Source organism: Eschscholzia californica, unplaced genomic scaffold, assembly GCF_041429995.1.
Source record: "Eschscholzia californica isolate CP2 unplaced genomic scaffold, dmEscCali1.0.p SCAF_6, whole genome shotgun sequence".
In the NCBI taxonomy this organism is placed as follows: Eukaryota; Viridiplantae; Streptophyta; class Magnoliopsida; order Ranunculales; family Papaveraceae; genus Eschscholzia; species Eschscholzia californica.
This window is the reverse complement of record NW_028238483.1, coordinates 29,388,783-29,415,627: the sequence shown is the minus strand read 5'-3', so window position 1 is coordinate 29,415,627 and position 26,845 is coordinate 29,388,783. Positions and strand designations below refer to the sequence as shown.

The window sequence follows — 26,845 nt, the reverse complement described above, 5'->3', positions numbered from 1 at the left end:
GGCATTGTTGAATATATTAGCTAATGTGGCAGTTCAATATACCACAACAAGTCCGGCTGTTGAATACAGTAGCTAATGTGGGAAGAGGTATCCAAAAGTGTCGATAAGAGAACATAGTCGAGCAAACAATCCACCATATTATAGTCAAGCACACACCGACCGTATATGCCTACCAAAGCGTCAAGGTTGAAGTTAATGAAAAAATCTCATAATATATGTTGCACAAACATCCTTCTTACAACTTTATAAGCTGCAAATTGACATTTAGCTAAACAATACAATAGGACATGGCCCCATTCAGAGCTATAAATTAACCAAAGAAATATCAAAAGTACCTCAAACTGTTTATTATTTATTGGCTTCTCAAGTTCATACAAATAGAGCAACTCTAGAGAAGTAACAAGTAAAAGAAAATACTAGAAGAAGAAGGAACATCCAGCACAACAACCATTCAGATTAACAAAACAAACAATACCACCATAACCAAATCAAAGATCAACAACAACAAAAACCCTAATCATCTTTAAGGCACAATTTTTGAAGCTTTCAACTTATCAATCCAAGTAACAAATGCACTTGTTGAATTCCTAAAACCTGAAAACCCATGTTCTTTACTCTTGTTCATACTATCTAAATAAGATTCTTTAACACCAAACATTGTATCAACAAACCACCAACCACCAATTTCTTCTAATTTAGTTGGACAAAGTTCATATTTTTTCACAATCTCATCCCAAATTGGACCTTTATCTTTCATCATCTCTTCCAATTTCAACCCTTCTTCAAATTCACCACATTCAACTTCAAATTGTTCACCCAATACTTTCCATAAATGTTTCCACTTAAATACATCTCCATTACTGCAATTAAAAGCTTCATTCTTTGCATATGGATCAACTGATGTCCAAATTTGATGTTCAGCTATCAAATCTGCATCTGAAGCATCAGAATAACCTTCCCAAGCAACCCTAGTTCCTGGAAACTTTAATGGTTTCTTTTCATGTTTACAAATTGCAGCATAAACACAAAGAACACCTATTAAATTCATCAAACTATGAGGAGAAAATCCAAATATCACACCAGGACGATGAATCGACCAAGTCAAACCTTCTTTCTTTTCAACTTCTTCAAAGAGAATATCTTCTTGAGTGTAATAGAAATTAGGGCTATTCAATCTAGGCAATTCTTCATGAAATGGGGGATCATGACGTTCCAATTGATCATCCCCAAATGATTCGAAAGAACCAAGATAGTGTTTTCTACCTGTTTGAAGACAGATGTGTTGGAGATTTGGGGCATTCGGAATTAGGGCTTGAAGAACATTACGAAGCATAGCCCCATTAGCTTCGCAATTTTCGATTTCAGTTTTGCGACTAGTCCAAGTGACGTAAAAGATATGAGTGACATCGGTGAGTGGTGAAAGTTTGGTTAGGGTTTCATTTGAATCAGAGACATCACATTGAATGTATTCAATAGGATGATCGGGTTCCCAAGAAGGACGAGGTCGACGAGCAACACCATAGATCTTCCATGGACCACCAGGTGTATCTGAAAGTGGAAGAATCTCGGCCAAACTGTTTCCGACGATACCGGTGACACCGACAATTAGGCCGACGCTTTGATACTTTTGGGAAGTTTCTCCATCATCCAATTTCTTCTGTAAAAGTCAGAATAACAATTCAAGATGATTAATCAGATCGTAGAAAACACAAAACCCATAAGAAGATAGATAGATAGAGAGAGAGAGAGAACCTTAGCAGCACCGATAGCTCCTGCCCACCACCAGCTCATGTTGAACGATTGAAGCTAGAGAGAGAGAGAGAGAGAGTGAAAGTAAAATTGGGGAGAGGGAGAGTTTGGTATAGAAAAACGGAAGAGCTAACGTTTACAAGTTGTTTGTTTATATCTGATAAGTAAGGATGAGAACGTCTCAAAATTCATTGTATTTTTGTGGTTTTGTTGGTTTCTTTCTTGTAATCAATATCCTTCTTTAATTCAACACCTATTTGACGGTACTAATCAAAATCATCATAAAATTTATTTTTATATTTCTCTCCGGACACACGATCTCTGGTATGTGAGAATGGTACGAGTGATTGCTTCAATCATCATATATTTGAGGGGTACAAAGTCGTCGTTCTATCGTAATTGTCTATTGTTTTAAATTAGATTAGAAAGAAAATTGAGTGAACGTAATTAGATAATGATTCGAATCATTAAGATAGAGGATTGCATGATTTAATTTTAGAATACAATAAGAGCTTATGGACCTCAATTGTTCAAGAGAGGTCCATAGAATAATGTATGGTTTATAGTTTTCTCTTTTCATGACAACTATTAAAAAGGAAATGAAAATCAAACCAAAGAAAAGTTAGGTGAGAGTCTTATGACAGGTTTTTGCAACAACAACAACAAAAAAAAAAAAATCTTATGACAGGCCATTCATTTCACATGGGGAAGGAAATTTAGAATACAACTAGCTTGTACTAATAGTTTTGTTTTGTAATGAAGGAGCAATTTGCTTTAAAAGAAATAGATTTGTGTCAGTGTGATTTTATTTATCTAAAGATCGATTCTCATTTCAAATGAACACTATTATACAGCATTGTAAGACTGAAAGTTGTGAATCTGCAACGGAAAATATTGTATCCTAACTTACGATTAGAATAGTTAAAGAAAAAACGTTTTCATTTTATTGTATCCTAACTCTTTAAGGCTTCTCTATCCGACCAATCTAGGCGCCAAAGCAACCCTAAAGGCCTTCCCAAATGTAAAACGATGTACTATCTTATGACCTAGTCCTGGAATGTCTTCCTATTCGATGTGTTAATACACATTTGCTCAAGCAAAATATATAGTAAATAAAACCAGACAAACAGATACAGTAAAATAGGCACTCCAAAGAGGATATTCAAACTCAAATGAATTGCATAAACTGATGACTTTATAATTGCTATACAGGTGGTTTGTAACTATTCCATATAGAAATCAAGTTTAAAGATCATATACTCTGTTGATTTGTGGAAGATTATTACCTGATAGATCTCACTCACCCCGAGGACGTCGTGTCCGTCGTAGTCTAGTTATATGATTATATCCTCAACTCGTCTAGCTTCATGAAGGAATGAAGGAATGAAGAACTGCAGCACTCTGAACTCATGAAGAATTCGATTCATAGCACAAGATCCAATAGTGAAGCTGTATAATAACCCATTAAATCCTTCGATAAGCATCTTCAGTAACTACTTCGTCTTTACCCGTTCGGTCAGTCTACTCTCTTCTTCTTTGGAGATGTTAGGATCAAGCTTACGAAGGTTATGAACGAAAGTGATTGCTTCATCTCTTCTTCCATGCTTAAAATACCAATCCACAATGGTGTTGTATGTATTCTGGTTTGGTTTACACCCATGTTTGATCATGTATCGAATAACATCGATGGCCTCGACAAACATTGAGTGAGCTGCATAGCATGCAACAAAGGAATTGTATGTGATCAAATCGGGATTTAACCCAGAACTCGTTAGTTCCATGAATATCCGAGAGGCATCTAGCATTCGACCTTTCCTAGCATAGGCAAAAATCATTGTGTTATAAGAAATTAGATCAGGTTTTAGTCCTTTCGCTTGGATTTCCCTGAGAATTTCTTCTGATCTCTCACAGTTTCCTGACCGACCATATATATCCATTAAGCTATTGTAGGTTGTCAAGCTAGGTGTGAAACCACTCTCCTTCATGAAATTTAAGATCTCATTTGCTTTTGAAACCATTTGCCTCCTTCCATAGATTGAGAACATGGCGTTTAGAGTAGTGACATCGGGTGAGAATCCTCTCCTTTTCAACTCGGAGAAAGCTCGTTCCATTTCCATCAGAAGATTACTCTTGCTATTAACCAGAATGAGAGTTTTCAAGAGAACAACATTCGGTTCGATTTTGCCAGAGTATATCTCCTCTGAAAGGGCACGCATTCGTTCAATTTCTTCCCCATTGGCATAAGCATGAAGCAAAGAACAGTATGTGAGCTCATTTGGCTTACATCGATCACCATTCTGCATTTCATTTAGTATTGTCTCAGCTTCTTCCCATCGTCCTCCTCGTGCCAAAGCAGACAAAACTGTATTATAAGTCGAAAGATCTGGAGTAGCCCCAGAATCGAGCATCCTCTTATAAACAGCCATAGCTTGATCGAATGACGAACAACGGCTATAAGCACTGATCAAAGTGTTGAATGTGTCTCTCTCAGGTATAAACCCTGCTTTCTTCATTTCCTTGAAAACCCCAGACACCTCTGAATCCATCCCATTCTGACCGAAAACTGCTAGTAGTGTATTCCAAGTAACAATATCTGGAGTGCAATCACAAGCCCTTAATTCTTCAAATACCTTCATCATATCTGCGAACTTTCCTCGGTTACCATGCATTTTGATAAGGGCATTGAAAGTGCAGATATTTGGCTTGCAACCCGCATTTTTCATCTCCTCGAAAACTCTAATCGCGGCCTCATCCTTCCCAGCCTTCTCGAATCCCGACAATAGGGTTGTGTAAGTAAACACATCCGGCTTAATCCCTTTTTCCACCATTAGTGTTTTGAGTTCCATTGCTTCATCTAGGAGCCCATCTCTTGCATAAGCTGAAACCAAAGCATTGTATGTCACAATGCTTGGGGAAAACCTATTCAACTCCATCTCTCTCAAAACCTCCATAGCTTCCTTTGGTCTCCTAGACTTCCCATAAACATCTAGAAGAGTGTTATAGGTAACTTTATCGGGAACAAAACCCGCTGATTTCATCTCTTCAAACATGGCAGCGGCTTCTTCGAATAAAGAACCACGTCTACAACAACTTATAAGAGTGTTATAAGTGTAAGAATCAGGGTAGACACCATTATCCTTCATTCTATCGACAACGGAAAGAATCTTATTCCATGCGGTACCCATTTTTCCATAAACATTTAGAATCACATTATAGGTTATTAAAGTGGGTTGACACCCCTCTTCTTCCATCTTCTTAAAAATAGAAACAGCTTCTCTATATCTTCCATTGTTAGCACAAGTAGTTATCAAAGAAGTATAAGCATAAACATCAATCCTGAAACCATCTTTTTGAAGATCGTGAAGTAAAGAAGCTGCAGTCGAAACCCGGCCTTCTTTACCCACAATTCGAATAAGTACAGCAACAATTGAGCCTTTCAAGAGAAATTCAGAATCTTTACGACTCCGAATCCAATCGAAAACTTTCAAAGCTAAATCACATTTGTTATGGAACCCTAAAGCCTTAATTATGCTTAATAAATCAATTGATAGAGATTCCAAGTCAAAGTTTGAATCTTTTAGTTGGTGATGAGTTGCTAAAGTGTTTAATAATTCATAAACATTATTAGTATTATCAATATCGTGGGTTTGGGAAGTGAGGAGAGTTTGAAGAATATTCTGACCTGAAGGGGAGATATTATCAGATACCCATGGCTTTCCCCTGTTACGGTCACCAGATTTTCCAAGGCGAGATCTTTTCCTAAAGATGAAAGGAGAAGATGGAGCAGAAGGGGTATGAGGGTTTATGGGAGAGTGGAAGTTGGGGGTTTTAGTGGAATTAGGGTTTTTGAGAAGTATGTCCTGAAGAAGAGGAGTTAAGGGAGAATTGGTGGAAGAAGTGGGTTGGCAGTGGTGTGAGGATTGGTCATGAAAAATGGGCTTTGGAGGAGGTGGACCAGGCAGAAGTAGAGGAAGAGCCAGTTTATCTGCCATTATAGAGAGAGAGTTATTTGGGTTGGTTGAATGAAAGTAAACTTCAGTGGTTTGAAGTCCTCAATTTTGAAGCTTCAGCTGCTTTGAGCTCAGAGGAGAGAGAGGTAAACAAATATCCCAGTGGAGGGAGGGAGACTGTTATCACTGAATTGATGTTAGAGAGAGAGAGAGTGAAGAAAAATGGGAAGGAGGGGGTAGTGAAAGCAAATGTCCCTTGGAGGGAACGAGAGGGATTGAACTGATATTTTAGAGTGAGGTAGAGTTAAGTAAAAGCCCATTGTCCGCTCCGACTTATTTTTTAGGTCGGGGGACGAGAAAATTTTGGGTGCTTCACTGTTTTTTGGCAAGCAATTTGGGGGAATCAAAATATTTTTCACGGTGGAAAAACTTTGTTAAAAACTGGTCTACTTTAGATGACCAGTATATTTTCTAATTGTTAAGGGAAACAAAAATTTGTTGACTCTTTCTTCTCCATTCCGGCAAGGGTAGCCGGTAAACTTGTTAATTTTAATGTTATTTTTATTTAAACTCAAAATTGATTTAATAATTAAGTTACTAGTGAGTTAAGTTAGTGGGTAGTTATTTTCTTTAGTTGATTAAGTTAGTGGGTTAATGGATGAATTAGTGGAATCATGTTACTAGTGGTCTTAGTTAGTGGGTAGAATTTGGGTCTATAAATAGACCAGTCTTTGTAATTTATTTTCATAAAATCAATCAAGTCAAGTATTCAATTCAAGTTAAATATCTTCTTTATTCTTCTTTGTTTGTGCAAGTATTTTTAATTTCCAACATTTGGTATCCGAGCTAGAATTATTTTGTGATTACTAACCGAATTACAAAATGAATGGATCAATCCAACCTCAGCTTCCGCGATTTTGTGGGAAAAATTTTGATCAATGGTGTATCCAAATGAAAGCATTATTTGGCTTCCAGGAAATTTGGGAGGTTGTCGAATTTGGGTATGTAGAGCCAGTTGATCAGGCAGCACATGAAGCTCTCTCTCAGGTCCAAAAAGATAGTTTGAGAGAGAACAGAAAGAAGGATAAGAAGGCATTGTTCTTTCTCTATCAAGCTGTTGATGAGATTGTTTTCGAGAAAATCTCAAGAGCTGAAACAGCTAAAGAAGTGTGGGGCTTGTTGCAAAGATCCTACAAGGGTGATGAGAAGGTAAAAAATGTAAGGTTGCAGACTTTACGAGGTGAATTTGAATCTCTTAATATGATTAACTCTGAAAATATTTCTGATTATTTTTCTAGAGTTCAATCTATTGTTAATCAATTGCGGGTTAATGGTGAACATTTAACTGATCTTCGTATTATTGAGAAAATCATGAGATCATTAACAGGTCGTTTTGACTATGTTGTTGCTGCAATTGAGGAAGGAAAAGACCTCTCAACTATGTCAGTTGAAGGTTTGATGAGTTCATTATGTTCTCATGAACATAGGATGAACCAGAGAGCTGCTGCAGGGTCTATTGAACAAGCTTTTCAAAGCAAAGTGACTCTGCTTGAAAAAAGTGGTTCTAATGGTGAAGAGAGCCATGGTAAGAAATCCAAAAAAATTGGAAGGTATGAAAAATCTAAAATTAGATGTTTTCGTTGCAAAAAATTGGGTCATTATAAATCAGATTGTAGAGTTAAACTTTCCAAAAAATATTCTGAGCATGCTAACTTTGTTCAAGATGATGTAGAAGAGGAAGAAACTCTTTTATTAGCCTGCAGAATCGATGAAGATGATTATTCGGATGAAGGTTCAGATAAAGACTCGGGTGAAGATTCAGAAGAAGAAAGTGAAACATTTTTATTAGCCTGCAGTCTTAATGAAGATGATCACTCAGACAAATGGTACTTGGATACAGGGTGCAGTAACCATATGAGTGGTAAGAAAGAATTATTTCACCAATTAGATGAATCAAAACGTGGAAACGTGAAATTTGGAAACAAATCCAAAGTGTCAATTATGGGTAAAGGTAACATTGTTATTTCTTTGAAAGATGGTTCATATGATTATATATCTAATGTCTATTATGTTCCTAGTTTGCATTGGAATTTATTAAGTTTGGGACAACTTTCTGAGGAAGGAATCAAGATAACAATTGATAAAGGGATCTGCAAACTAGAGAACAAGGATAATGAGATCGTTGCTATGGTGAAAATGACAAAAAATCGTATGTTTCCATTATCTTTACAAACTCCATTGCATTTTTCTTTTAATGCAATTGTTATGGATGTAAATTGGTTATGGCACTTTCGTTTTGGTCATCTTAACTTTAATAGCTTAAAGTTATTGGCTCAGAAAAATATGGTTACTGGATTACCCGTATTAGTTAATTCTAATAGTTTTTGTGAGGGTTGTGTTCTTGGAAAGCAACACAGGGATCCCTTTCCAGTGGGAAAGTCTGGCAGAGCTACAAAGAAGTTGGAACTGGTGCACTCTGATATTTGTGGTCCTATTGAGGTGGAATCAAGTGGAGGTAATAGGTATTTTATTACTTTCATTGATGATTACAGCAGAAAAATCTGGGTTTATTTTTTGAAACAGAAGTCAGAGGCATTTGAAGTATTCAAGGAGTTTAAAATCTTTGTTGAGAAGCAAAGTGGATATTTTTTGAAGGTACTCAGAACAGATAGAGGTGGTGAATATACCTCTAACCAATTTTCTGATTTTTGTAAGGAACAGGGAATTAAACATCAGCTTACTGTAAGTTACTCACCTCAACAAAATGGAATTTCAGAAAGGAAAAATAGGACAATTGTTGAGATGGCAAGGAGTATGATTAAAGGTAAGAACTTACCCAAATTTTTATGGGCAGAAGCTGTTGCTTGTTCTGTTTATGTTTTGAATAGGTCTCCTACCAAAAGTGTTTTGCATAAAACACCTGAAGAGGCATGGAGTGGTTTTAAACCAAATGTGGAAGGGTTAAGAGTATTTGGGTGTATTGCATATGCCCATGTCCCGGACGAGAGAAGAAAGAAATTTGATGACAAAGGTGAAAAGTGTATTTTTGTTGGTTACAGTAATGTTAGTAAGGGATATAAATTGTTTAATCCCAAAACAAACAAAGTTATTGTAAGCAGGGATGTGGAATTTATTGAAGATGGAGTGTGGGATTGGTCAGTTGAAGAAAAACAACAAATGGGTATCAATATTGATACTGAGACAGTAGCTTCAGATTCTCAATTAATTGAGAATACACCAAATTCTCCTGCTACTCATGATACTTCAAATTTAGAGTTGCGTCCCAGTTCATCTCGTACTCGAGTTATGCCATCAAGGTTTGATGACTATGTTGTAACCAATGATAATGATGATTCTGACGAAGATTTTGCAAGTTTTGCATTTTTTGCAGATTGTGATCCTATCACTTTTGAAGATGCAGTAAAAAATGCGGGGTGGATTTCAGCTATGAATGATGAAATTCATTCCATTGAAAAAAATGATACTTGGGAGTTAATTTCTCTTCCAGCAGGAAAGAAATCCATTGGGGTGAAATGGGTTTTCAAAACCAAGTATAAACCAGATGGTCAAGTAGACAGACTGAAAGCGAGATTGGTGGTGAAAGGGTACAAACAAAAACCAGGTATTGATTATTATGAAGTTTTTGCACCTGTAGTAAGACTTGATACTATTCGTATGGTTATTGCTTTGGCTGCCCAAAATAAGTGGAAATTACATCAAATGGATGTAAAATCTGCCTTTTTAAATGGGGTACTTGAGGAGGAAGTCTACATTGATCAACCTCCTGGTTATGTTAAAAGAGGTCAGGAAGAAAAAGTTTTAAGGTTGAAAAAGGCTCTTTATGGATTGAAACAGGCACCGAGGGCTTGGTACACTCGTATTGATACATATTTTCTATAAAGTGGTTTCGAAAAATGTCCTTATGAGCCAACTGTCTATATCAAATTTAATTCTCATGGAAATATCCTTATTGTATGTTTGTATGTAGATGATTTGATATTTACAGGGAGTGATACAACTATGTTTGAAGAATTCAAGGAGACGATGACTAACAAATTTGAGATGACAGATTTGGGACTTATGTCATATTTTCTCGGTCTTGAAGTCTTGCAAACAGAGGAAGCAATTTTTGTATCACAGAAAAAATATGCTGCAGATATCTTGAAACAATTCAAAATGGAGAATTGTAATGCAATTAAGACTCCAATTGAATCAAGACAGTGTTTAGACAATAACGGTAAGGGTGAATTTGTGAATCCAACTTATTATAGAAGTTTAGTTGGCAGTCTTCGTTATTTGACTTCTACTAGACCTGATATTGTGTTTGGAGTGGGATTGATAAGTAGATTCATGGAAAAACCCAGTCAGATACATTTGCAGGCAGCAAAAAGAATTTTGAGGTACATCAAAGGTACCCAAACTCATGGAATTTTGTACTCACCTACTGACAATTTTAATCTGGTTGGTTTTACCGATAGTGATTGGGCAGGTGATATTAATGACAGGAAAAGCACTTCTGGTTTTGTATTTCATCTTGGTTCAGGTGTATTTTCTTGGTCATCAAAGAAACAACAGGTAGTTGCACTCTCAACTGCAGAAGCTGAATATATAGCTGCAGCCTCATGTGCCAGTCAAGCTGTTTGGTTACGACGTCTACTCGATGAATTTAGTCAGAAGCAAGAATCACCTACAACTATATTTTGTGACAATAAATCAACTATTGCCTTAACAAAAAATCCAGTATTTCATGGAAGAAGTAAACACATCGACATAAAATATCATTACATTCGTGAGCTTGTGAAGGACAATGAGATTGATGTGAAGTCTTGCAAATCAGAAGAACAAATGGCTGATATTTTCACTAAGCCATTAAAGGTTGATTCATTTTACAAGTTGAAGATTATGATGGGCGTTATACCGTTTGAGTTTAAGGGAGGGTGTTAATTTTAATGTTATTTTTATTTAAACTCAAAATTGATTTAATAATTAAGTTACTAGTGAGTTAAGTTAGTGGGTAGTTATTTTCTTTAGTTGATTAAGTTAGTGGGTTAATGGATGAATTAGTGGAATCATGTTACTAGTGGTCTTAGTTAGTGGGTAGAATTTGGGTCTATAAATAGACCAGTCTTTGTAATTTATTTTCATAAAATCAATCAAGTCAAGTATTCAATTCAAGTTAAATATCTTCTTTATTCTTCTTTGTTTGTGCAAGTATTTTTAATTTCCAACAAAACTGTCATTGTCGGGACCTTAAAAATTTTCTCTCTCATATCTATTTTTCCGATCACCAAAATTCGGCCACCACCATCATCATTTTCATCTCTCTCCCCCTCTCTCTCTCTCTCTCTTTATCGCTCTCACTGCCTCTCTCTTACTGTATCTCGTTCAGTCGTTCTCTTTCTGTCTCGATGTCGCTCCCTAAACCCTAATCCTCGGTCTCACTCTAGTTTTCTTTCGGAATTCGTGGTTGATCGGACTACGACATGTTTCGTGGTCGACCGACCCACGAAACCCTCGAGGAGGGTTTGGCAAAACACTCTTCGAGGTCTTGTTCCGACGAAGGAAACCTTCGCCGGAACTGTGTATGAGAGAGGGATTGTAAGAGAGAGAGAGAGGCTGTGAGATTGAGAGAGACAAACTATAAGAGAGAGTGTGAGGAGAGTAGGAAGAAACGAAAAGAGAAAAATGGTGGTGGTAGTGTTGTGGCCGGAGTTGGTGGTCGGAGTTGAAGAAGATAAAGAAGAACTTTTCACATATCAATCAATGAAACCCCTGATTTTCTACTTTGTTCAATACTGGTTGAAGGATATTCTTCTTGGTGAGAAAACATTCACCAGTAAGCTTGATTGAAAAGATGTTAAATCCAACAAAGATCGGTAACAACGAGATTCATGTGTCCGCCATTTGAAGATAACAAATAACTTTTGAAAAAGACGCGATTAGGTTAACTGAGATTTGGAGACACCTCAAACACATTCTTAAGTTTCTTCCATTATGTTCATTTACAAAAATATGATTTTTATAAGTTATATACATAACAAACACATTCTTACTTTACAATCATTTATAAGTGCTCAACACTTACTAGGTGTACTATTGTGAAAAAACAAACACCCTCCTAAGTAGAACAACCTTATTGTTATTGCATAACCACTTTAAAGATAGGATTTCTGTTTCTGCACAACATTATACGAAATACAAGTACCACAAACTTCATACTGTAGAAAACAAATCCCTTGCCCGAAAGAGTAGTCGGAATTATTCATGGGCAAACAATGACATTTTTATACTCACTTGGGTATTATTCTTGAAGGGATATGAGGACCACTATAATCAAATCCTGCTTCGTCGTTATAAGGATGATAAGACTTCTTACTTATATATTCGTGACTTGTTGAAGATTCCGCATTTGAATTCAATCCAGCCACGTGCATTATACTTTCGATCTCTGACACTACCTCGCCCATTGTAGGTCTATGGTCTCTAGATTCATTCACACAACTCATTGCAAGATCCAAGAACCTTTTGAATCCTATTAGGGTAGTGCTCAATCCAATATTCGGGTCAAGAAGTTCATGGAGACCATATAGATCCTTTCCTCTATCCATTTTCGTCCTCACTTCTCTCACAATGTATCGCCCTTTCTCTAATGGAACTTTCGCAGTTAATAACTCCAACATCACCACTCCAAAGCTATAAACATCGCTCTTCTCTGTCAATTGGTTTGTCATGTAATATTCGGGGTCCAAGTATCCCTATAGTTTCATAAGTATTCAATAAGAAGGAAGCAAATTGAAGTTTTAGACTAACACAAAGGATAAAATGGCGAAGGTCTCAACTTTATTGGGTAGTGAATGGAGTAGATCATGATTAATCCGTTTCTAGTTAAAAAAAAAAATCGGTGTGTGGTTTGAGTTGAATCCGTTATACTTACCATTGTCCCTTTGACTTCAGTGGTGAGATGTTGTTTTTCGCCGCCAGGCATGAGCTTGCAGAGACCAAAATCAGCAACTTTTGCATTTAAGTACTCATCCAAGAGGATGTTATTTGTTTTGACATCCCTATGTATTATAGACGGGTTTGCGAAGTCATGGAGATACGTCAGTGCTCTGGCCGAACCAAGGGCGACCCTGAGTCTCCTCCTCCAGTCCAAACGGATTCCAGACTTCCCTGCGTAAATCATGAGTTTCCATAAGCAACGGCAATGATGTTTTAAATTGTACCAAACCACTCAATTCTGTTACTTATCATACTTCAAGTATTACCTAATTTGTTGCCGTTAAGCGTGATTTTAGACTTCTAGTACATTTACCTAAATATTGCCGGAAAAGCGTGGACAAATAAGGACCATTAGCAAGAGAAAACAAAACTACCTGAAAGGCTCTCTTTCAAAGTACCATTAGAAATGAATTCATAGACCAGCATTTGTTCGTCTTCTTCACAACAAAAACCAACAAGGGTGACAAGATTCTTATGATGAACTCTAGATAAAAGCTCAATCTCTGTTTTGAACTCAAGACCACCTTGCATTGATCCCCTCTGAGATCTTTTAATGGCTACTATTTGTCCATCGGCTAGGATTCCTCTGTAAACCTGAAAGAGTTTAATCATATAAGTTTATACCTAAATCACATATATATGTTTGTTTTAAGAAATATTCTGATAGAAATCCAAATCAACGATATGGGTAATGATTTAACAACATTTCCTAGAAAGCTATTCTCATGTCGAACAAACTGATAATGAAGTATTAGCATAAAATGTATAAGCTTGCCTTGCCATAACCTCCATAACCGATGCCATTGGCCTCTGAGAAGTTGTTTGTGCCTTTACGAAGTTCATCGAAAGAGAAGCATTTCGGTCCTTTGATCTGAGGGGTGCTACCACTGCGGCTGGTGGGATCCCAAGATACTGCATTGGAGTGACAAAATACTTAAAATAAAAATCTAGATTGAAAATCGAAAAAAGGAATGTAGAATTCAATATTATTAAAAGGAAGGATTTACGTAATTTCAATCCTGTATTACCAAATGGAGTCTCCTGCTTTTTAACGGGTTTGGATCTTTTCTTGGCGTAAATAACTACACCAACCAGAACTAGGATAAGTAAAAGTCCACCTGCTACAGCTCCAATAATAATCCCGATACTCGCTTTCTTCTTTGATTGGCCAGATGAATCTGAGTGGATCAATACACAATGATAGCCATCACTATGAGCCATGACAAAATTTGCAAAATCAATGGCATAAGTTTCAAATAAGATTTCTAATTACCTTCAAAATTTCCATAGTTTACTGCAATGAAATATGAAGGCCCATAACCCTTTGGGAACTTAAAGATTTGGTTGCTGATCAGATACCCCATTTTCAGAACGTCTTCTCGACTAAAACGTAGTTTGTTGGATGGGAAGACAAATATACCCACTTCGAGATATTTATCTTCATTTAATTTGGGAGTACTAAGAGAGACTGAATCCACAGGAAGTTCTTTTGACTGAAAAGTTTGCATAAGTGCTACTTGAAGAGCAATGAAGTTCGAGGCATTTGCTAAGTTTGAGAAGGAGATAGTTCTAACATAAAAGGTACCCATATATGGGTATGAACATTTACAATTGGGGCTGGTCTTTTGGTCATCAGGACAAGTTATGAGATCACAATTGCTTGTGCTAGTAACAGATGGCGGCGGAGGTGATTGTTCTAAACGCGGACAATATTTGGCCGTGGGATTGTCTTTACATACATCATTTCCAAGAAGTCTGCAAGATCATATGCAACTAATTTCAGAAAAAGAAATGGACAAGGCGATTGATAAAACGTACAAACTAGTTGTGTGAACCATGAAAAGCATCGACGGAATATATTGAACCTTTCGAGTTTCTCTTATTACGGGATAGAATATCTTGATGTCTATCTCTGTTATGTGTTATGGATATAGGAAGGTTAGAGAAAGAAAAGATAGTGCCTTACATTAACTCATAGTGGTAATTTCCTCTATCCATAACCACCGAAATGGAATTATTCTGCATATCGATCAGCTGACCACTGAAGTTGTTACCAACATCCAAGGTGCCATTAAGTTTGTTGTTTCGTAGAATCCTACCAGCACATATTTACAGAACATCAGCTTGAGAACTAAAAAAATAAAAGAATATGTTGAAGTAATACCCGTTCTAATACCAGTCATCATTCTCCCTGATTTAGGGAACACTCGAGCGCCCTCAGCTGAGCTAAGTCCTAAAAGGGCATGGGCACTGCTCCAGATTACCCAAATCTTCCTCGTGTTGACAGTCTACGCAGCAGGCCTACCCAAAAGGCCTACTCGAATACGTATGACGGGTTTGTAAGCTATAGCATAGGTATGAAAGATGTCCCTTAAGAAATGTGGGTATAAAGCGCAATGCACCCCGGCTCAATGATATCTATACCAGAGTTCATTCAAGCATGACAAGAGAATTAGCAGGTACTCACACAGTCTGTAACTGAGGTAGTGTAAACAGAGCAGGAGGTACTTGTCCTTGAAGGTTTGTGTTATCCATTACCCTGCAGGGATAAGATTTTGTAAGTTTTAGTGTTTAGAAGAGAGAGAGAGAGAGAGAGAGAGAGAGAGAGAGAGAGAGAGACAATGTGGTCAACGACTGCGACGCTGAGAACCATGGTGGGGAATTTGATGCATCAAAACTATTATTGCTCAAGTCCCTACAATATGCAAATCAAGTTGGATTATCAATGAATAATAGCATTATTTGGTGAATACACAAAAAAGAATATGTAGGATTCTCTGCTTGAAGGCCTTCTTTCCTCCCAAATGGTAACATATCTTGATTGTGCAGACAAAAAAAAACCGCATTCACTTACACGGTATTGAGAGCATTCATTCCAGTTAGATTTGGGAAAGAGCCTGTCAAAGAATTGCCAGACAAAAACCTGAAAATGGAAAACCAAGTATCTCATGTCATACTACAACTTAATAAGCAAAACTACTCTTTTAACCGAAAACGAACTTAAAGAATTACATTGCGTATTTTATGTGCTTACAACTGACTTATGCTGGTAAGATTGTTGAGATTTGAAGGGACGGGCCCGCTTAAGGAATTCCGGTCAAGACGTCTATTTCCATCACACGAGATAATCAGCATTAGATACTTCAAACAGGAAAAAGGGATATTAATGAACTTATCGAGATGGCGAACATACTCACATAACCTCCAGAGTAGTCACCAATCCTATTGTTGAAGGGATGCTCCCAGTGAATTTGTTTCCATCAAAAAGCCTGTTCATATCTCAGATTCACAGTTTAACGCTATATAGATAGCAGTAACAATCACATGCTTGAATGTGGAGGTAGGTTAGATTTCATCTTAAGTAATTTAACTAGGAGTTTGGTTAACTTACAGATGCAATATAGCCATTTTTGAGCTGAAAAGTTTAGGCGGGATGGTGCCAGAAAGCTGGTTCTTGCTGAAATGACTGTTCATATAGTATCAGATTAGAGTGTGTATAATGAACAAAAGTTATAAATGCAATTAGAACTATGATGACAAATAACCAGATAGGACATGAGGGCATACAAATGCTTCGTATTGGTTAGAAGATCAAGGCCAGGAGTATCCCCATCTGAGACTGGAATTGGGCCATTAAGCTTATTGTCAGTAATATCAAACCAATACAGATTACGCAGTTTACCGAGGGAAGGAGGTATATTTCCACTAAAGCGATTGGCAGTGAGAGATCTGCAGGAAGCGACAAAGAAGGATACTTGGTTCACGACTTCGAATTGGAAACATATGTTTCATGATTAAAGGACATGTTTGTTAACAACTAAAACCGAAAGAAAATATTGGTTCCGAAATAAACATCTTACAGAAATGTTAGGGTCTGTAGAGAGCCTATTGATTCTGGGATAGGACCAGAGAAACTACAACCAGCGACAACCCTGACATTTAAACAAGATAATCTTCAGATAAAATTAATCGAAACAAATTTAAGCACCATTATATTAGCCAGCCAGAATCTCACAAGTATGACAGATTCTTCAGATTTCCAATTGATGATGGAAGGGGACCAGTCAGACCCCTGTTGTAAGACAGATCCCTGCACAGGTGAACTGATGAATTAAACATGACATGGAATCGTGAGCATAAAGATGTCTTGTCAGTTGTTATTGTGTTTCTCATATCGGTTTTCTCCATTCAACAATGTCTAATTCACAGTTATATATTCATGTAAGAAGAAACCGGCAAAGCAAAAAATCAAGACTTACAAAGCCTGTAACTCGGACAGGGATCCAATGTCTCCAGAAAGCTCACCTACTAGTCCCATTGTTGATAATTCTCTGAAATGAAATTAGTTAAGTGTCAAGAAATCGGAGATGTCGAAAACTAGACGGGCAAAAAAAGTAAAGGAACTAATTCCAAACGTACATGGTTATTACGCGTGAACCACTACAGGTGATTCCTAACCAACGGCTTAGACATGGATCGGATCCCACCCAATTGGGTGGGGGATTCTGCCACTGACTCTTCAAGGATTGTAAAACTGCAGCTGTATCAAGAAACAAAACAGATATTACTAGGAGATGAAATCTTACCTAAGCATCCATTTACAGGAAACGCGATACTACTGCAAATTGGTCTAAAGGAACCCTGATTAGTGATTGGCATTAAAAAAAACAGGAGGAACACTAGAGTCTTTGTAGGTCGTGAAGTGTCAGAAGATTAGATTAGATTATATCAGATATCAAATCTACCATCTATGTTTCGGTTTCCAGATTCAACAGGGTTGTAGGTTTTAGCATTCACATTTTTGTGTCTAATTGGACCAACGTTTCATCGGTAGTTGTCTTGTAATCCTCGGGAGGTATAAATATGTTTATGCAGTTAACGATTTATAGAAGTCTTTCCCTCCAATCAAAATTTAAAACACTAAAAACAATCTTTATATACATCAAAGTAGCAAGATAGATTACCAAGGAGACTGGAGAGAAATCTTTCGAGGATCTAATACTAATCATGATACTGACAATCATATTTTGTACTTTCAAGAACATATGAAATGGACTAACTTCCAAAGAAAAATGAAAGAACGTCGATTTTTTTTTTAATCACCCGTAATTCGCACAAGGACGATATGTACACACATCAAAAGATAACTAACAAAATTAATGAACCTCAACGACGAGACTCACCATCATCCGAGTTGGTCAATAGTGGAGCAACCCAAAACTGGAACAGAACAACCAACCATACAAAATGAAATTTTCGACCCATTGATTTTCAAACAGCCCAAATACCAAACAGATGATACGCGTAAAACACAAGAAGCATGGAAACCTCAAGTAAGCTCCTCACTTATCTCACCATCACTAATTGGTCTTGTTTAGAAATTAAAAGTACCCATTAATCATCTTCATTTTGTAAGAATGAAAATGTGAATCAAAGTTAACATCTCCCTCTTTCTCTTCCAATTTGACAAGAAAAAAAAAACTCAAAAATGTGTAACTTGAGATAATAGTATATAAGAAAACTTCTTGAACTTAAAAACTATGAGAAAGAAAGAATTGGTAAGACAGTTCTGTTTGTTATTGTCAACTCTGTGACGGTTGGCCATTATAATCCTACTTGAATAAAAACTAATCTAACTGACTAAGTCCAAGGCATTGAGGTCAATAATTAATGACAATGCAAGCATAACTGCAAAGAAATTATTAGAGAAGAGTACAAATGGTATCTATTTGAGAAGCAAGATGACCAAGTTGTTAAGTTCAAACAAAAATTCCTGATATTGTCATGCAATAATACTAAATCACATGTATGTCCTTCTACTAAAGAAACGAAAGTTCGAAGCACACTATTTCGGAATAGCAGTTCAATACAAGAATAGTGTGGTGAAACCCAGTTTGTTTGGGCACATGTATGTTCAGAAATCAGAATTCGAATCTTACTGTATTAGACAAATAAAATAGAAAAAGAAAAGGATTTCTCATGACATCCCACATCTTGAAAAGACAACTGAATTTTGTATTTGGACAACAAAGTCAAGTCTCAAGTGATTCAATATAAGTCCACTTGAGGGTTTGAGAGAGACAAAAAATGCTAAACAAATGAAGCAACATATCAGAATTTTTTTTACTTTGTTTTACTCTTTCTTAGTTTCTTATGAGGTTAGTAGTAACCAATAAGACACTCTATTGAGAATGACTCTTTCTTATGAGCAAAATATTAAGATTACAAAAAATGTCAAATCTACTCAACTACTAAGTCATTAGATGAGCTCAAAGGGTATGAAAATATCCAAGATTTTAAATCCTTCTATTAAGATTACAAAAATGTTAAACCTTTCATAATAGTGAAGAAAGAGAACTCTACTTATCAGAATTAGAGTTGACACTAACGTTTAAGATACCTTTAGATATTAAATTAGTTGTTCTATTGCGCGAAAAAGCCCCCTAAATATTTCATAGGTACATTTAACTGCATCAACACGAACATCAACCTGACGGTTAAGTTTGGGCCTAGCTCTGATACCATGTTAAGTTTGTGGCCATCTAACTCAAAACCAATTGGCAATGAGTGGAGAGGACTTATACTTATATTCTTGGTTGCTAGTTACCAATTCTCCCATGTGGGACTATTCTCACACTGACGAAACTGAAACAAACATTGCATTTAAAATTTCTCTTCACGTAGTAATGGAGGCAATAACCAAACAAAATAATAGAAAAAAAAAAAATGCAGAAAATAATATAAGAACAATGAAGATGATGTGGGGAAATGGAGGGTCAAGTTATGAATTAATGGAATGTACTTATTATAAATTTTCTACTATTAATTAAGATGAGATTAGTATTAAAATAGCTCAATGCCATAACCATATGAAAGGCAAATTAGCCTTAAGTGGTATTGTGGTCCTTCTTTATCCCACTTGTGATCATTCCCAATATTATACACCTACTTATTTAATAAATGGCTCCCCATTATCTCCTTAATCTGACATTTATGCTTCTTCTATGGTGTAATCTTCCTACTATGTTTCTTTTGTTCTTCTATGGGGCTTCTTCTATGGTGTAATCTTCCTATGGAAGTAAACTCTAATTCCTAAACCCCATCATTAACTAATTCATTATAAATTTCATAGTAATAGAAATACATGTCCTACCAACACAGAAATTGTAACTTGGTATCCCCTTGCCTAGCAGGCAAAGATTTACATTTGCAGAAAGGTTGATTCATTCGGATTGATACGAAGGTCAAACTACATTGCATTGCCAGAATTTATGTTATATATTTGAAACAGGTTGACCTCCTTGCTTCTCTCATGGTACAATCCGCTTCCCGTTGAGCCCCGCATTCTCCTCGGTCCACAAAAAAAAATGCAAGACTGGTTCAGTTCATCACGGAAGAAAAGACTCGCCGAGCCGAGAATATACTATAGTTATCATTTTCTCTCATTGATTCTTTTTGTTTATTGAAGTGTTAATGCTAATATAATTATAATATTTTTTTTATCTCAATTTAGATTTTACCATTATATTATTGTTTTCTTGTTATAATGGTAAATATGTCATAATTCTGTTTGGCAATACCTTCAAATCTCAACCATATGGAAGTAGGAAATTATGACAAATCTTACACTCCAGTCTAATTCAATAGTTCTTCATTAACCTTGAGCTCCTACAATATAACTTAGAAATAAGTAGTAATGAAGAGATACACATCGAATATTTTTAATTGATATACACCATTTGACCGTTCTTAGTCTCTGGGCGGAAACTCGAGAGGGTTCTTATCTTCGTTCTTGTACTTCTTCGGAGCTTTCTCCTCCTTTCAACATTCACCGTTAACTTATCTTTTTCTTCTTCTTCAATGGTAGAAAGACCTAATTAAATACAATAATCATTAATTGATATTACTAACTATAAATATGTCTTGCAATACATTATTTCTTCATACCTAATGGTATTCAAACAACAAAAATGGTTGGAGTACACCCAATAGTACGCCTGTTTTACGTGGATAATAGGACAAGGGGCAATATCGTATTTTCACACCCACGATATTGCCAAGGCGGTAGTGTGGGTGGTACGGTGGTGTACCCCTGTCGGAATTATTCAAACAAGCTAGTTCGAATGCAATAGACGGGTCAATTCATACATCGAGTTATGCTATGGCTTTGTGATTGTAAAATATTTCTATGCATTACATTCTACATTTGGAATGAACTACGAATTTTATGTAAATCTGAAAAAAAATCACAAGGAACTTACCAGCCATGGAAATGTTATTAGTCTGCTTCATTATCATCATCAACTCATCATCTTCATCATCCTCAAGGTCATAGCTTTGACAATCACAATCATCATAACATTCTATTTCTTCTTCTCCATTACTTTCATGTAATTTGATTGAAAACTTAGCTTTAGAGACAGCAAAAATCCATGTAACACTCATTTGTTTATTGATCATATGAGACGCGTAATATGGAACCTTAATACGCGTATTAATCATCTCCTTATTCAACTTATTCGACGAAGAAGTAGAACAAATGAAGCCATTAACAAACATAACACAATCCATTAAGCTTTCTTTAGCTAACCCTTTCATATCATAAGCTTGTGATCTTCTCCACAAACTCTTGTTATGAGAATTCGCAGGTTTCGATAAACATAAAGCTCGAGTCGAATCACTAATAGCCAATTCATGATCTCTTAATAGTAAATGACATTGAGCTCTATTACTATAAAGAATCATTCTTTCTTTTCTCATCTTTAATGGACATAAATTCAAACCTTTTGTGTACTTAACAATGGCTTCTTCAATATCACCTTCCTTAAATCTCTCATTTCCTTCTTGTTTCATCAAACCTGCAATTACCCTTCTCTCTTCTAACTCTTCTTGAGAGATTTCACTCTCTCTCTTCCTTCTCTCTACTTTTAAATCCAATAATTCTTCCATTGCTTTTTCAAGAACTTTGTTGTTCTTGAATCTTGATTTGGTTTGTTTGTAACCCATTAAGAGAACACTTGTAATGGTATCTCCTACTTTCTTTCTTCCACCTAGGGTTTCAAGTTCAACCAAATCAACTAAAACCAAAACAACAACCTCCATTACTTTGAATCTTGTATCTAAATCTTTGAGAAGAAGCAAAAGACAATCAATTCCAATATATTGCCAATCATCTGAAGATCTAGACAGGTTACAAATTTTTTCTAGAACATGTTTAGAATTTGCAACACTTTTTCTACCTTCTTTACTATAACATAAAATTCTAACAAGTCCAATACCTAGAGGTGATTTATGATTAAATAATCCACCCCACATCTCACTTAAATTTTTCAAAAACCCTAGTTTGCAAATCAGTTTGACAGATCTTTGTTTCCAAGCAAAACAGTTTAAGATATAGATGGACCAACATTGAAGTTGGCTAGCCCATTCCTCAGCTTTTCTATTTTCCATCTCTAACCCACCAACCCCTCTAGTAAGTAAATCACAATGGTACCTTACTCTTTTCTTCTTATCCTTCACCGCAACAAACTTAACGTACACCACATCCAGACACGTCGAAGCTAGAGTCATGGATAACTCAATGAGCTCTTCTTCATATTCTACTATGTCGATGAACGTAGTTTTGTAACTAGCAAGATGACCCAAGGCTCGAACTGCAACTCTTTGTTCAACCCAACTTATATTTCCTCTTAGAAGCTCCATTAATGGTGGAATTACACCGGATTTTACAGCCTTTTCGGCAAACTCAATCTTGTTCATAGTATATGAACCAATGACATGAGCAGCATAGTAAGGGATATAGATGTTTTGATCTCTAAATAGCCAATCTCGATCGTTTAGACCTTTATAAATCAAACTAGACATGCACTCAAAAATGCCAAGAGAAGGAAATTCTGGATCATTAGGTTGAGTCATGGCTATGTTCCAAAGAGTACAAAGAACAAGAACATGTTCTTGGTCATCTCTAAGATGCATTTCTTTGAAGCATTTCATTAAACCTGATTTTCTGAGAGATGGGTCTTGTTCTTTCATGATGCAGAAGAAACAACAAGGATTTGCACATGTTTGATCCATGAGGATTTTAGGGTTCTTGTTGGTGCTGGCCATGACCAATATGGATGCAGGGTACAAATCAAGGCTTTGGAGGTATCTTGGTTTCAGAACTTTCATATACTTATTAGTCAGATGATATATATTTTTGCTCAAGCCATTTGCCCACTTTGATTAACTCAATATAAATGATTTAAGTCCAACACCTCTTGCTGTAGTGGTTGTCCACCCTGTCTCATACCTGAATATCTCATGTTCAATTCTCAATGGAATGAAAACTCATGATTTATTGAACTTAGATTATTGAGGTTATTTAAATAACCTAAATTAAGGTAGGAATAAATTGATGTATTTTTGTATTCATGATGTATCAACGTTAAGTAAAAAATGTAATGACTCTTGGAATCCATATAAAAAGGAAAACAATTCAATTTCTTTTTTCTTGAAGAAGAAAACAATTCAATTTCAGATATATGAATATATATTCTAAGGTCAACGGCTAAAATGGTTGAGAGTTTTACTCATACTCATCTTTACTTTTGAAATGACTTAGATATATTGATTGACGACCAATAATCTCATCATCTAAAACCAAACACCGCTCGAGATTGTGGACAACAACACATGTTACCAACCTAGTTTTTTTTTTTCATTCTGTTTAAGTTTAATTTACTAATATTTTCCAAAAAAAAAACTGACAAAAAATTATGTGTCTATGTGATAATACCACATTAGTCTCAGATTAACAAACCAGAGACTATGGTAGTTTTTGTTTTTTAATTCAGATCAGAAATTTGATTCAATGTTTGAATTGACTTAGATCAGATTTTGAAAGATTTATTTCTACATATATTTGATTTGACTCATGATGTGTCGTTCCTCGATAACAGGATTAGGTTGATTGTAGGTCCAGTTGATTCAGGTTGAAACTAATCTGACAAATTGAATTTAAGAAAAATAAAGACCACATATAAGTGAAATTTAGGAAATTAAGAAACATATTGATCCGAAAAGAAGAACATATTGCAATTTCGATGAGGAATATTGAGTGTAAGGTGTTTAACAAGTAAGAAAAAATTGGAAAAAGACAAATTTGGGGGTTGAGTTTTGAAAGGAATAAGGGATGGAGTTAGAATACCTAGCCGCGCATGAGATGGTAAATATGATTATAATTTGTTGATATGCCCCCTTTTCATGAGAAAGCTAACTGATGAGCTTTCAGTTCAGCAAAGGGTATGAATGATTCTGACACAGATTTATACTTTGGAACATTTGTTAATGTTGCCCTAAGCCAAACAATAGGGGTCTGACTAAGCATCTGCTTCATATAGGGGGGATCTTTGTGTTTGAGTGAGAGACTGAGAGAGAGAGAAAGTGGAGAGATGCATCCTCTAGGACCTTTGCCCTGGTCCAGGGTGGTCACCCCCTGGTGCCTTTGCCAGATTTAAACCCCTCAACATGGGCACAGCCGCCTATGGTCGGGCCAGAAGTCGTGTTTAACTCGGGACGTCTTGGCACAACATTGTTCGGTGGCTATCGCTACTTTTCTCTGAAAGCATTAAAGTTTCAATTTCTTTGGTAATTGTTAGACATAGATTTATCTCAAATTAATCTAAGAGCATACAACTCTGTATCGAAAACTAATACCATGTTGTACTAGGGTCGATGTGTTTTTTCTGTCAAAATTCTTTTTTGTTTGAGTAGAGATAACCCAAAAATTATCACAACTTTAACTACCATTAGATAATTTCCACCTAATGAAATTTGGTAGGTATTAAAATTCTAAAGTTGGTTAAGATATCAATGAAGTTATTTCTTTATACCTAAAATAATGACTTTGTTTCATGGTTTAGTTTCATTCTCATCTTGATTTCCTTTTGAGTTTTGAAAGTGCTTTTAGGAGAAAAATATTTGAAATTACAATATGGTCCACACATGGCATCTTTCTCTTAATCTAGTTTATGTGGTGAGATAAGATAAGATTGGGAGCTGAGGTAATTTTTCAAGGGAAATTTGGCCAAAACTCCCTAAAAACTTTGGCCTTTGGTTAAAAAGGATTGGACAATTTTTTATGGGCTTCAGCTCCCTGTGGCATTTTTGTAAATTATCTAATATAGGGAGAAGACAAAACTGACCTTATTGCAAACTAGTTTGCAAACCAGTTTGCAAACCAATTTGCAAAGCAGTGCAAACTAGTTTGCAAGGCAAACCAGATTGCAAACTAGTGCAAACCAGTTTGCAAATTAGTTTGCAAAGCTCTGCAAGGCAAACCAGATTGCAAACCAATTTGCAAAGTAGTGCAAACCAGTTTGCAAATCAGTTTGCAAACTAGTTTGCAAAGCTTCGCAAAATCAAACCCTAACAAAATAAGTAACTAAGAAATAATATTATATAAAATGTGAGGGTTTTTGGAAAATCTGAGGGTGTTTCTAAAATTTTCCTTTATACAAAGGTTAATTCAGGTATACAAAATTAAGGGATTTTTAGAATTGTCCTTCAAGCCTATTTCCAAACTTTTCATGGTGCCTAGAAGGAAAAAAAATAACTTGTCTTTTTGACAAAAAAAACAAAAAATTGGGTCTCCAGCCCAATTTCCTGATTTTTCAAACTACAACGTCATAACACCCAATGGAAAACAAAGATCGTCTCAAGAGCCAGGTGTGTGAGAAGTTTGTGCTCAATTTACAAGTGTAGAAGAAAACTTCACCTCTAGAAATAGACTTTGAGGTGAGAAAGACCCATGAGTACCATACAACAACCGAAAGAACGAGTAATTATGATTTTACAGTTTAAAATGAAAAACTAACATACAAAACGAACAAATAGCCAAAAGAAAATAGTAGTGGTGATGGTGGGACTGCAAATTTATGTCGGAAATTGTCGAAAAAGAACAAAACTGGCCGTGGTCCCCAATTTTTCCAGCCAAAAATGTACTGATAATCAAAATAAAATATGACCAAAAGAAGCATCTTCATGCTTTTGCAAGAAACAAGATTTACACTACTAGTCTTGGGGGGTGGTCTCAAGAAAATTCGGCTACCATTATTAAAATGTGGTTGCCATTATTAAAACCTTCAATATCAGATGAAGAATTATCTATTACTAAAAGGTAACTTAGAGTAATGGTTATCAACCTAACTAAAGCTAGTGATTTACTTTTGAAAATTCTTCCAAGTGATTTTTAGGGTTTGATGATGATCATGTGTGATGCAGTTCATGTGTTGACATGTGTTTGTGTTTCATTTGTTCCTTGTTCAGTTCTGAGATTTGAATAAGATTTTGAACTTCATCACATGGATGTTATCTTCTTTACTAGGGGCACTGTGATTTTTTGCTTTCCTCTTACCTTATATTGATCAGAATAAAGGTTGAGAATTTTAGTGTCTAACCTATTTTTAGTCTTCACATGCTTTTAGAATCTTGATAATTTTGAGTAAAGCAAGTATAATATTTACTATGTCGTAGCTGTTATGGGAGGGTGCGGACTAGCCTTCTCTGCTACTAGTGATGTTGTTCGTTTTGACACTTCTGGATTTCACCCTCTTAAAAGACCTCACCAGGGAAAGATATTCAACTTCTTAATAGGAGCACTACACTACATCTCACCATTGACGTGAGATCATTCACAACATACTCTCCTAAGACCACAATGAAATAGAGCAAATCGTGTTGATAATGTGTTTTGAAAACTAAAAGATTAGAGAAAAGAAAAATGAGATAGACTAAGAAACCAAAATTTCATTTATTCATCAAGTTATATTTTCCTTGAAACTATTTAAATTCAAATAAAATTTCGAAGTCTCTACTCAATAAAAAATTTCAAAGAAATAACAAGAATCGACAAAGCCGTAGAGATTTTGTTCTCAAGTCTCAAGAGAGTCAGAAGTCTTTGCAAAGTCAAAAGTTCTCAGCTAGAAACTCACAAGTAGACTCTATACAACTTAAGTAGTGTTTATCTTTCTCTCAACAAAAACAAAATAGTGTTCGTCTTGTTTTCAAGTCAGATCTGAAATCTGACTCAAGATCTGAATATACTCAAGTCTGCTTTCAGAGAGTTTCTTTTTGTCTAACTCGTCTAAATAGATATTTTTGGATTT

General features: G+C 35.9%; 4 protein-coding genes across 4 annotated transcripts; all 4 read right to left on the bottom strand.

Moving 5' to 3' along the window:
- Window positions 1-323: 323 nt before the first annotated feature.
- Window positions 324-4,145, bottom strand: VEP1 (NAD(P)-binding Rossmann-fold superfamily protein). Its single transcript, XM_086647673.1, has 2 exons — window positions 1,753-4,145; window positions 324-1,657 (listed from the first exon to the last, which is right to left on the bottom strand). Exons 1-2 carry the CDS (start codon window positions 1,789-1,791, stop codon window positions 524-526), a joined length of 1,173 nt encoding a protein of 390 aa, XP_086503799.1. The 5' UTR covers window positions 1,792-4,145; the 3' UTR covers window positions 324-523.
- LOC147533305 (Pentatricopeptide repeat (PPR) superfamily protein) lies at window positions 2,909-6,003 on the bottom strand. The gene has a single exon (XM_086647672.1). The coding sequence runs from the start codon at window positions 5,739-5,741 to the stop codon at window positions 3,243-3,245; it is 2,499 nt and encodes an 832-aa protein (XP_086503798.1). The 5' UTR covers window positions 5,742-6,003; the 3' UTR covers window positions 2,909-3,242.
- Window positions 6,004-11,659: 5,656 nt separating this feature from the next.
- Window positions 11,660-18,579, bottom strand: LOC147533304 (leucine-rich repeat receptor protein kinase HPCA1-like). The gene is made up of 19 exons (XM_086650291.1): window positions 17,882-18,579; window positions 17,118-17,238; window positions 16,958-17,029; window positions 16,714-16,788; window positions 16,559-16,630; window positions 16,266-16,427; window positions 16,090-16,164; window positions 15,896-15,967; window positions 15,733-15,804; window positions 15,553-15,621; window positions 15,319-15,393; window positions 15,166-15,237; window positions 14,665-14,793; window positions 13,972-14,453; window positions 13,727-13,876; window positions 13,474-13,610; window positions 13,073-13,292; window positions 12,634-12,869; window positions 11,660-12,454 (listed from the first exon to the last, which is right to left on the bottom strand). The coding sequence occupies exons 1-19, from the start codon at window positions 17,961-17,963 to the stop codon at window positions 11,990-11,992; spliced, it is 2,838 nt and encodes a 945-aa protein (XP_086506417.1). The 5' UTR covers window positions 17,964-18,579; the 3' UTR covers window positions 11,660-11,989.
- Window positions 18,580-20,191: 1,612 nt separating this feature from the next.
- LOC147533303 (ARM-repeat/Tetratricopeptide repeat (TPR)-like protein) lies at window positions 20,192-22,856 on the bottom strand. The gene is made up of 2 exons (XM_086650292.1): window positions 20,960-22,856; window positions 20,192-20,571 (listed from the first exon to the last, which is right to left on the bottom strand). The coding sequence occupies exons 1-2, from the start codon at window positions 22,803-22,805 to the stop codon at window positions 20,420-20,422; spliced, it is 1,998 nt and encodes a 665-aa protein (XP_086506418.1). The 5' UTR covers window positions 22,806-22,856; the 3' UTR covers window positions 20,192-20,419.
- Between the last annotated feature and the right edge of the window lie 3,989 nt (window positions 22,857-26,845).